At 33.9% G+C, this 11,680-nt stretch overlaps 1 protein-coding gene across 6 annotated transcripts in view; it reads right to left on the bottom strand.

The window, feature by feature from the left end:
* Positions 1 to 2,279: 2,279 nt before the first annotated feature.
* The window catches only part of KCNC2 (potassium voltage-gated channel subfamily C member 2), a 193,704-nt gene continuing 184,303 nt past the window's right edge, over positions 2,280 to 11,680 (bottom strand). For 2 of the 6 annotated variants that reach the window (XM_039249907.1, XM_039249906.1), the window contains exons 4-5: positions 10,331 to 10,495; positions 2,280 to 3,421 (exon numbers count right to left, since the gene is read on the bottom strand). In XM_039249907.1, the coding sequence (XP_039105838.1) occupies positions 3,312 to 3,421; positions 10,331 to 10,495 (275 nt within the window). In that variant the 3' untranslated portion in view covers positions 2,280 to 3,311. Of the gene's footprint in view, positions 3,422 to 4,504; positions 4,600 to 10,330; positions 10,496 to 11,680 lie in introns of all 6 variants that reach the window. The other 4 variants (XM_039249908.1, XM_039249909.1, XM_039249912.1 and 1 more) reach the window with 4 other exon arrangements.

The following is an 11,680-nucleotide window of genomic DNA, read 5'->3' as shown; positions in this document are numbered from 1 at the left end:
TTAGAACTGAGTTTTGCTGTGTAAGAGGACCAAATAAAAAAAATGAAGGTGAACTAATGTACTCTTACCATATTACCCAGCAATTGTGCTCTTGGCATTCAGCCAATGAGTCACAAACTTGTATCTACACAGAAACCTCACAGAGATGTTTATAGCGGCTTTATTCATGAGTGTCAAAATTTGGAGGCAACCAAGATGTTTTTCAATAAGTGACTGCATAAACTGGGATACATTAAAAAAACTGGACTATTATTCAGCACTTAAAAGAAATGAGCTATCAGACCATGAAAAGGCAAAAAGAAATTTTAAGTGCATATTCCTAGGTGAAATAAGTCAATCTGATAAGACTACATACGTTTGATCCCAAGTATATGACATTCTGGAAAAAACAAAACTATAGAGACAGTGAAAAGATTCAGGGACTACCAGAAAGGGATTAGGGTTAAGGGAAAAGAAGGGATGGGCATAGAGAATTTTTAGGGCAGTGAAATTATTCTGTATGATATTACAATTGTGGATACATGTCATTACACACTTAACACAATCCATAGAAAGTACAACACCAAGAGTGAACCCTTATGTAAACTATGGACTTTGGGTGATAATGATATGTCCTTGTAGGTCCATAGATTGTGACAAATACATGACCATGGTGTGGGACACACAGTAGGGAAGGTTGTGTATGTGCTGGAGTGGGGGTAAATGGGAACTCTCTCTACTTTCTGTTCCATTTTGTATGGACCTAAAATTACTCTAAAAAACAGTCTGTTTTAAAAAAATTAGCATTAGGTTATGTGGGATTCTAATTGGAAGTCCCCAAAGTCTTTGAAGATCTTGCTGTTCAAAATGCATATTCAGTGGTGCATCACTTTGCCATGACAATATGATAAAGAAAAAAAGTCAAGTAATACTAATTTAATATGATTATTTAATTTTTAGACAATAATGAAAAATATCATATCTTTGAAATAGAGTTAGTTTAGGGGAGAACAGGAAACTATTAAATTTAGTATCAATATTAATGATACAGAACCCATGTTAGAGAAAATTAATCTATAGTTTAATAATGTTCAAGAATTTAAACAATTAGTTGAATTTTGGCAGGGGAAATTGGAAGAGAGACAATTTTTGTCAGTAAGGAAAAATTTTAAGCTGCATATTTTAATCATCATAAAGTGCTAGGGATTTCAATATTTTAATAGATTCATTTAGCTCTAAATGTCTTCAAGCACGTTATAAATCCTCCAGAGTCCCTGCTTTGCAATATAGCCTTTTAACATATTCATTGTCTCTTTCCAAGATAAGTTCACTATTGCTATTCCATTAGTCTGTTTTATGATTTATTTCAAAGATAAAATGAATATCTTCATTCATGACTATTTAATCTTGATTTTTTAAACCAAAATTTGATGGTAATTATCATCTATTAAAATGCATTCTTTCCCCCTTCTTGAGCATTTTTCCTCTTTATAGTAAATCCTACATTCTGACATCATCATTAAAATCATTTTATCAGTAATTACATCTAGACATATTCCTTTTATGAACTCAATTTCTTAATAGACCCTTAATCAACACTGAGCATTTTCAGATGAAGGAAAGATTCTACTCGTGCATAATAGGAAAGTGTTGGATTTGCCAACCTCAATTCTTTTTCATTTAACCCTCCCTTCAACCTAATAATTCCATAGCTTTTATAGGGTAAACTTACACATAACCCCACTGTATAAGGGAATGTTAGCTATATGTGGCGTGCTGTCAAAACAGAAGTCCATTACCCAAAAGTGAGACAGAAGCCATCTTTGGAAGATAAGGCATTTACAAGAGGCTCAGTAAATAATAAAACTGTGAGAAACTATGGCAGAGAAGATTATCTGTGGCAAAATAAACAGTAAACTGTTCTCCCTCTTGGATCCTTAACCTTTACTATCATTAAAATGAAAACAAAACCTATTTACCTCCAGAACCACTGCAATGATTAAGGTAGAATGTAGAAGTGAAAATTCAGTAGGAGTCATAAAATGCCATATAAATATTGGATAGTATCACAGTTAATAATAATTCCATCTCAGAAGTATAAGAAGCTTAGGCAGGCAGAGCACTTAGAAGAAGAAAACACTGGCTACATGCCCAAGACCTGAGTGAAAGTGAGAGCTCTGTATGTTTGTGAACCCCTGCATCCCAAATTCTTTGTATCCTGTGTGAGCATCTGCTTGGTACCATGAAGAATAAAAATAGTAAAGCCTGTTGAAAATGCCAAAACAAAGAGAAGAGCCAAGAAAAGAATATGAATAATTTAATCAGATAGGATTCAAGTTTATCCCCAGCTTATTTGCCTTTTATTCTTCATTTCAGTTCATTACATATCCATCAGTTATCACCAAGGCTGTGCATGCACCTTGAAATGTTCACAAAACGTCCACAATACAGGGGTTGATAATTAGGTTATATATTATATTCAGAATCCCAGGGGAGCTAATCGATTCCAGAAATACTGATTAAGCAAGAGGAGGAATTCTTACAGTTTAAACTACAACAATTTTAAACAAATACGAGTACAAGCTTCGGTTGCCACAAAACTCACAAAAAAGTAATTGATTGAAGAATATCTCTTTTATGCAAAATATACATTTTAAGATATAATTTGATTAATACTCTACTATATACTGACATTACTCCTTGATCATTTAATAAAAAAATACTCTCGTTGCCAGAATTTTATTTTCTGTTATATTTATAATTGAGGTAACAATGACAAAACACTTAAACCATGAATAACGTTGGTGAGTTTTTTTTTAAAGTCATAATGATTCTCCAGAGGTAAACAAATATGTGATTAAAAACAAGTCAGTTTTGATAAATAGGCACTGAAAATTTCACAACAAAGACAAGCAGATAACATAAGCGGTTTATAAAAAAATGATACAGTCAATGTTCATGGATTCAAACAACAAAGGAATTAAGAAGAAATAAAGGAAATTAAGACACATCTATACTACACCAATATCACTGCCTTGTATGATTCACAGCAGGATCTACTGCAGACCCAAGAGGGGCAATTCACAGAAGTATGGGCCTTACTTGAAGCTTCAGAGATGTTGATCATGAATTTGGCTTCCTTGGATGGGAGATGGCTGAAGCTGTTGACCCATGCACACATGTTGGTATTTACAATTGTCTCATGGATACCGACCAGTCCACAAGCAGACCACTCATATGGGGAGCACCAAATGAGTTCCAGCCAGTTCTTTTCCAAGCTTTAGATGCCTCATGAAGACGTAGGGACCTCTTCCGAGTGCGACCTGGTCACATCAGGGCACATTGAGCAGCAGAAGTCTGTTTCCAGTACAGTCCTTGGCATGGCTAAATTCCACTGTCCCTTTTTCAGCAGTCAAAAATCCATGATAAATTCTGTACAACACTGCAGTCAATAACAGCAGCACCAGACAGTATATTAATTCCTTTACCGTAGAGCTATATGGAATTATAACTTTCTAAAGGTGACGTTATTAAAAGGATCACTGAATCTCCTAATATCACATGTGTACGTCTGGATAAATACATTGCCGTACAAAATCTCAGACATGCAGTTCATGCTTTAGGACTTAGAGATAAAGAGTAATAGATGTTATGTGGCCAATAATAAAAATGACATTTGTCTTCCTAACAAAAAATGAACATGAGAATTAAGCATTAATCAACAGTCCCAAGGATCCTGAAGGCCTTAGAAATAATAATGTTTATCCCTCAATTTATAGTATGGCATTTTTCTTCCCTCATATGCCTAATACACCAGACACACTATTGCTATTGCATTCATAGGGATGCTGTAAACAGAATTTCTTCCACTTGGGCTGAATAAAACTCCCTAGGGGTTTTGCTGGAGCGTAGTGATGAATGCTGGTTGCTAGATAGTAGAAACTGACACTGCAGCGAGCAACCAAATGTAATGGTAATACTGCTGCTCAAATCCTGCTTATCAAAAAGGTTCACAGTACTGATTAACTTAGGTAGTCTACAGGGTGCCATCCATGTATACACATAGCAGAGCGGCTGTTCCAAATAGCAGAGAAAGCAGGGGGTAGGGGAGAAGAACCAGTACTAAAATCATGAATATCATATCAAGGCATTTCTGTGCTTCATGAAGACAGATGGCATATACATTAAAGACAGGGAGCTAAGACAGACAGACAAAACGCCATACAGGACAAAGCACCTGATTCAACACTGCCTGGAAATCTGATTAATCCCGTGAGTCAGGAATTTAAGGCTGGTCAAAAAAAGCCTCGAGTGAAAACAATAATCTTTGATGTTTGCACAAAAGTCAATAAATTAAAATAAAGGAAGGGGATAAAAAAAAAAGACACGAGAGCTTTGGGTCATATTTGGCACTTCGCCTCTGAAAATCATGACAAATCCTGGGACTGGAAAAATATATATATATATGACTCTAATACCAAGCAGCAATTTCTGGCTAAACAATGCAAGCCTGACTGGCAGTTACCTTTCTCTCATGTTTTGTGCCTTCCCCAAGTCATTAAGTAAGAGCTCTGGCCTCAGCTTGCGTGTAACCAGTAATGACAACCTCTTTGCAGTTATCTGTGTGCAAACAACCAGAGACATTCAGAACTCCAATACAGCATTTTTGAAAAAAAGTAAATCAACCAAGAAATTAATGTTTAAAACAAATATTTCTTTCAAAGAATAAGGTAAAAAAAATGTCAAGGAGAAACTCGCCCTCCCTGCCCCACAATTCAACATGCAGAACAGTTGACCAGTGCTTTCATATCAGCAGGATGGTTCGATGCAAGTACACATATCCTGAGCCATCCACGGTCCCCGAACTCTGCGACATTGCTTTCAGGTGATAGAGACAAGATGGTCCATGCAAATGAGCTGACCAAAGTCATGTGGTATGCAATCAAGATAGGATCCCAAACATCTTCAAAATGGTTTAGAGTCACGAGAAATGAAGGTCCAGTGAAGTGACTGGCATTTGGAAGCACACTGTTTTAATTATATCTCCCTGAAGATATGTTTATGTATTAGCATACTGGCCAATATCTGACACTACCTGTCATTTTATTGCGAAAGGAGACCAGGGCAATTAATATGGAGAAGTAGCACTACTTTAGATAATCTTTAAAGCCAGGATAAGATTTGTTAGCTACCCAAGTGGCATTTCTGACTTCAAATAGTAGTATCATGCAGGATTGAAACTGTATTTAATGGAGCCTGGAGTAACTCTACATTTACTTATTTCCATTTTGGGGAAAAAGTACTTGAATTCATACAATTTAGCCGACTGATGCAGTTTGGTTTACAAAATAGATGGGATGGGAGACCGAGGGCGCCTCAGAGGACAAGGAGAGTTGTAGGGTGATGCTACTGGAGACAGCCTCAGAGCATTGCCTGCCAAGCCCGCTATGTTGTTTAAGCTTCGGGACTTTTCATATCCTTTTATGAAAAAATGTACAGACATCAGTTGAATTCAACCAGAAAATAGACACAGACAAACAATACCAAGCAGGATAATCAAAAGTGCTATTTTGAGTTCAAGGAAAAAAATTTTTTTACAAAGAATTAAATATTGAGACCATTTATGATTTAAAAAACTAAAGCTCATTACAGCTGTCATTCCCAAGAGATTAAATCACAACTTATAGATGTAATACTTCAAAATTTATTCTTTCCCAGACTATAGCTTGTATTGATATAATTCTGGTATATAAAATACTAGGAATCTTTTAAGAATCAGGCAAAGCAACTTAAGTAAGATATAAACTTGGCTAATATTTTTAAATTTCAGGATGTGTTTCTAAAAAAAACCAAATGGGCTATTTTTTCTTTTCATTTTTATTGTTTACTAGGCTAATAAGCATGATCAACTTTACACTTGATCTTAGCCAAAAGGCGAGAAGCGATTGCATGATCAACTTTAAATGGACAACTCTTTTTTCAGCATATTTAATTTTCCAGCTTTATAGTGTAAAAAGATGTTTCTTAAATAATGGCATTTGATGCCATTATCTAAGTGATGTAGAATGAATGCCCATTTCTAATTCTTTGGATAAAAAAGAGTAAAGAAAAAAAGGAAGGAAATGAAATATAAATTGAGTCATAATTTCAGTGACTTACAGTCTGTACGTTATTATACGATGTTTTCAGTTAGCTCTCCACTGCCAGGAATTGAGAACCATTTGATTGTAATTCACTTTTTCTTTCTATTATCTTGCATTCTAATCATCTGTATGTGATTGTCATAGACTTGCAGAATAAAAGATCCTCCTCACAAGCTTCACCCCAGGGGTTTCCTTAGCCACTCAAGCAACATCCCCATCAAAGTCACCTTTGGGAGGATTCATATTTTGTAGCGTTATTTATTAGAAAAAGAGTAGAGGTAGTTCAGTGGGGGATGGTTAGTGCTATGTAAAGTTAGAAGTGAACTGTCTTAAAAGCAGGACAACTACTGATTGAAAAAGTAGTCGAGAAATAAATGTAGGAAGTCAGGCAAAAGAAAAAATAGTCAGGAAATAAATATTCTGACAGGTCCACTGAAAAAAAAAGTGTTGTCGAACAGGAAAATAAAATTCTCTCAGTCAAAGCTGAGCAAGTGGATACAACTTCACTAAACTTCATGTATTCCTTAGACTCGGGACATATTCCTTGGGCTCTGATTAGCCCTCAGTGTGCACGATTAAAGAAAATGTGCCTTTTGTGTTTCTCCGTGTTCCTCTCAGGTACTTATTTTTTTAATTCTATATTTTCATGGAACTTCTGGGGAAGAAGCTAATACTATCTCTCCTCCTTTCACTAGGAAAGAAGATACGTTTTCAGCGAGTTAGTGATTATTTGATTTTTCAGCAGCCAGTACAAGAACGGACACAGACTGTAATAACTGCTCTACTGTGGGTGAAGCTAGGCTGAACAGAAACATCCCTCCCCATGCACATAGGTAGAAACTATCAGTGGGCTAGAGGTCTTCTAGGAGATTTTGTATATGGGAATTTATGCCATCCATTAACTATGGTAGAGTTCTTAGGACATCTTTTCTGCTAATGAGAGGATTATCTGCCAATTAAGTTCTGTTAGTATTTAGAGATATAAAACACCGGAGGAAATATACATTTCATTCTATTCTAGTGGATGATGGAATACTTAATAAGAAGATGTCTTAAATAATTAAAAAAGAATTGCAGATAATTTGTCCCTACAAAGGGACCTCCATGTGCTTGAAGAGCTAGTAATGGGACTGCTCTTCCATAAAGAGATTGGAAGTATAACTTTGGGCATTATAGGAAGAATAATTTATCCTAGCTGACCGTGTAATCTCCCTATAGGACCTCCAAGAAGGTAAAAATTTACTTGACAGTTTTATATATGTAAATCTTGGTTGCCATTCTTAATGTTTAATTATTATTCTGAATTACAGTTTTTAACAAAAATATTATCTGTTCTGTTTATAAGTCCCTTGACTTTCACTAACTATAATTTCAGTATTAATTTGAAAAGACTTCCCTTCTAATTTAATCACAAATATTTAGTAAAATTATTCGTTACTTATTGAATATATATATTTTTACTCTGTAGGTTCATTTCTGATACAAAATTTGAAAAGGTTTTGCTTAAGCAAGCTTTTTTATTGAGTGGCATGGTTAAAAATATAGTTCATGAAAATAAGCAATATTGAACCTACTTGGAATTGGCATCTAAATACAAAATGTGCCTATTATATGGTTCTCAAGAGCATGTGCTCACTTGGTAAAATATTGAAACTGCCTAACCATGTACTAACAATGGGTATGATTTTGTGTATATAATATGATTTCCCAAAAACTACTACGTAAAAAAAAACATAGGTTATAAGTATTGGGAGTTCACTCTTACAGGGAATCCATAAGTTTTCTTAATGTATGCCCAAGTATATTCATATTTGTTGGTTGAAACACAATTCAGTGGGAATCTTGTAATTTCTTTTCATCTATACAGGGGAGAATTTTCAGCACTCTAAAATCAAATCAGTTGAGAGACCAACTTGAAACATAAAAAAGGGATCATATAGGAAATAAATGCTTGAATAAGAGTATTAGGAGAAATCTATGATCTACATAAAAAGAAACAAGAGAAGAAATGAGTAGATTCCTGATAAACATGACAAGACAGCACACCAAGAAAATTTAGTGAAGTTAGCTGAAATAGTTACAAGGCCTGGGAGAAAAAAAACTGCAAAAGTGTAAAAAAACTAAGCAAGAATGAAAAAAGAGGTTGAATATGGTGAGAAATGACAAAGAATAAAAGCCCATAGATGAATTTTCAAAGATGTGTTCATTGTTAAAGATAATTTTGTGTTTGTAAAATAGAATTTCATGTACAACTTTTCCATACAAACTAAATATCTTATTAATTGCTTTGCTCATGAAACTTTGCATTTTAAAGAAAAATTCTATGTTTGCATAGTGCTTTATAATTTGCAAAGTATTTTTTCATATGTGATCTCCTTTCACAGTTTAAAATTCAAATATTGCCTGACAGTGGAAGGAAAAAAAGTTAACTAAGTTCTTAACCATGTAACTTTAATATAAATACTACATGTGATACTTTATCACATGATGTCCAAAATGTATATAAATGTAACCCCACATTACATATAAATACACATATACATATATATACATATATATACACATATATAGTGGGTTAGGATATGTAATGTACTTAAAATATAATTTATAGCAATAAATTATTAGTCATATTATTATCATTAGCTAATGTATATACATACATTTTGCTTAAGTACTATGATATTAACTATCTTCATAAAATATTTAAAAAATTGTTCTAGCAGTTAATATTTAAATGTAAAATAGCAAACAATCAAACATATTCAGATAATTGAAATACATTTTGGTGCAAAGAATAGATGCAGAGGAATGGAAGTAACTGAAATGAAGAAGTATTTATAATATTACATACTGAAGAAATAAAAGAAGATTTTGTCTTCTCTTTTGAGATCAAAGGCATGGAGGTAGGACAATACAAAGTGTTCAGAAGCAATGAAAGAGGAGTACCATATGGGTAATGAGACATTTCGAAGAGATCACAAAATATTTAAGGCTTAAAATGTTAAAGTATTCAATTGGAAGAAACTGCAATGAATAGCAAAAAGTGCTGTATTTTTAAAACACAGTTACACTAATATGAAAGTTTTAGAGACTGGTTTTTCATTCAAATTCAGTACATTGCATAAGAAATATTATAGTTCTTTCTCAATTCTGTCAACAAACAGAGAAAGAGAATCATAGCAATAGAGCAAATGGAATTATCAAAGTAGGAGTAATCAAAGAGCATATCAGCCTTTGGACAGGGTAGGTAATGTCACAGAATTATTTCTTAAGGAGGGGGAAAAGGGCCCAATTGTCCTGAGTTCTGTAAAGTTTACTCAAAACAAAACCAAAAAGCAACACCTACGGAATGGTCAGAGACAATGACATAATCTAGAAAACTGGAAGCATTTGATGGCGTGGTGCTTCAATACTGTTATATTCCTTGGCCAAGATGCCTACTTGACAAAATATATTCATTCGACAAATGTTTATAGAGTATTTTCTGTATGCAAGGCACAGTTCAATGTGGGTTGAAAATAGTAATAAAATTATTAGTATTGCCTTGAAAAGAAATTCTGTAGCACATTTTATAAGTACATAAGTAGCCTTTAAAGTGATTGGGTATACTGTCTTATATGGCCGGGGACGTTATATCTTCTTGACCTTCTGACATTCAGATAAATCATGGCAAAGACTGCCCAAATACTTGATAAGAGATTTAATTAAAGAATGTGTAAAGCTTTTGTTTGAAAGAAAGTCCTATTGTTTCATCAATTACTTATCAAATATATGCATAGAGCGAAGCCAATTAGTGAGTTTTATTACTTGTAATTTAAAGGATAACTTTTAAATTATATTAAAATTTAATTTTATTATATAATTATATTATGAGTATATTAAAATAATTAGATGAGCAACTTAATTTTTAAATGCCCCATTACAATTCTTCCCAGAGACAAATGGAAAACTAAAAACATGAATGAATGAAAGAAAGAAAGAAAGAAAGAGAAAGAAAGAAAAAAAGATGAAATAACTTTTAGATATGTCAAGTGTGCTGTTATGATATGTATTTAAATGTTTATATTGAGAAAAGAGGTGATGAGGAATGTGAAACACTGCATGCAGTGTTTCCTAAAAATTGATGAAAGAGCATTTATATCACTCCATATATTCGTAGCACTTAATTTCTAAGTCACCTGTTAGGATCTGATTAAATGCATGCCTACCTTTCCTGATCCCTCCATCAGAAGCACACGTGTAATCACCTGTCGTCAGTAGGAAACATGTTTCCCCTCTTCTGTTTTTGTCTCTGGTACTAGAGCGTCTGATGGGGAGCCTTTCTGGGGGTGATAATGGCGGCTCACTTCCTGTACTGTCGTCACCTGATAACACTGGTCACAGCACCATGCCCATTGACAGACAGTGATGGATGAGGAAATGAGACAGTACAAAGAGTTTACACTGAATGTCCATAGTACAGTCACTCCATATACAAAACACAGTAATCACATCATGATAAGAAAAAGGATTTTCATCACTCATTACAAAAATTTACATGGAAGAAATGGAAATGTATTGAAAAGGAGAGGAATGTTCTTTGGAAAATTTTAATTCCATTTTGGATTCCATATAATAGGAAACTGACTTTCACAGAACTAATATGAATTCAAAATAAGTGTGATAATGAAGTAGCACACACATTAATATCTTAAGTTTTTTGACATGCTTTCTAGTTACTGTGAATAGGAATCTTTAGAAGTGGAGCCTATTTAAGGAAAAACTCCTAGGTACATATTTGTCTTTGAGTTCTTTAAGACATAGGCTTTTAATATTTGCTGAAAGTAATTTCCCCCCAAATATTAACAAAAATAATCCAAAATCTCACTTTATGTCCAGGTTCTCCTTTTTGAACTGAAAACAAATTTTTTTGAACATAACGATGGAATAAAATTAACTTCTCCAAATGCCCTTGAAACAACTGTTTACTTCTATATGCTTGCCAAAGACGTTTGCATCCTATTGGCCTAGATGCTAGCTTGTTATAACAATATTTATCCAGGCTGAGAGTTTCTCCTCTTTTTCCATGTCCTTCATAAGGACTCTGCACAGGTACTCTGAGAACAGTCTGATGAGATCAACATCAACTAAACTTCACAATTCATAGACATTCTTGGCCTAACGGTTTTCAGATATATTGACAGAATCTGCAGAACAGTGTACTAAATGAACAAAAGGATCTTTATGAATAAAATCTTTAAAAAAGCAGTTTAGTTCCAGCCACATTTTCCCCCCATTTACTTTGCAAAAACTTCTGGAAGCTAATGAAGGGACCTATGGAAATGTTACCTGCCTTTTTTGTTTGCTTGCTTGCTCTGTGTGATTGATGTTATTTCTAAATTATGCAAAAGTATTCACATGGGATTATCATAAATTTTTTTTACAAGAAAAAGATTACATGTATGTAAGTTACAGGAATGCACATATCTTAAATTTTCATAGTGGGCTCAAAGCTAACTAAATTGTTTAATCTACAAAATATTTCATCTGGACCACACACAATAAACTAGAGAGGACAC

The sequence above is a fragment of the Hyaena hyaena genome, unplaced genomic scaffold, assembly GCF_003009895.1.
Source record: "Hyaena hyaena isolate Hyena2069 unplaced genomic scaffold, ASM300989v1 scaffold_352, whole genome shotgun sequence".
In the NCBI taxonomy this organism is placed as follows: Eukaryota; Metazoa; Chordata; class Mammalia; order Carnivora; family Hyaenidae; genus Hyaena; species Hyaena hyaena.
The sequence above is the reverse complement of the archived record's forward strand: the minus strand, read 5'-3'. Positions and strand labels throughout refer to the sequence as shown.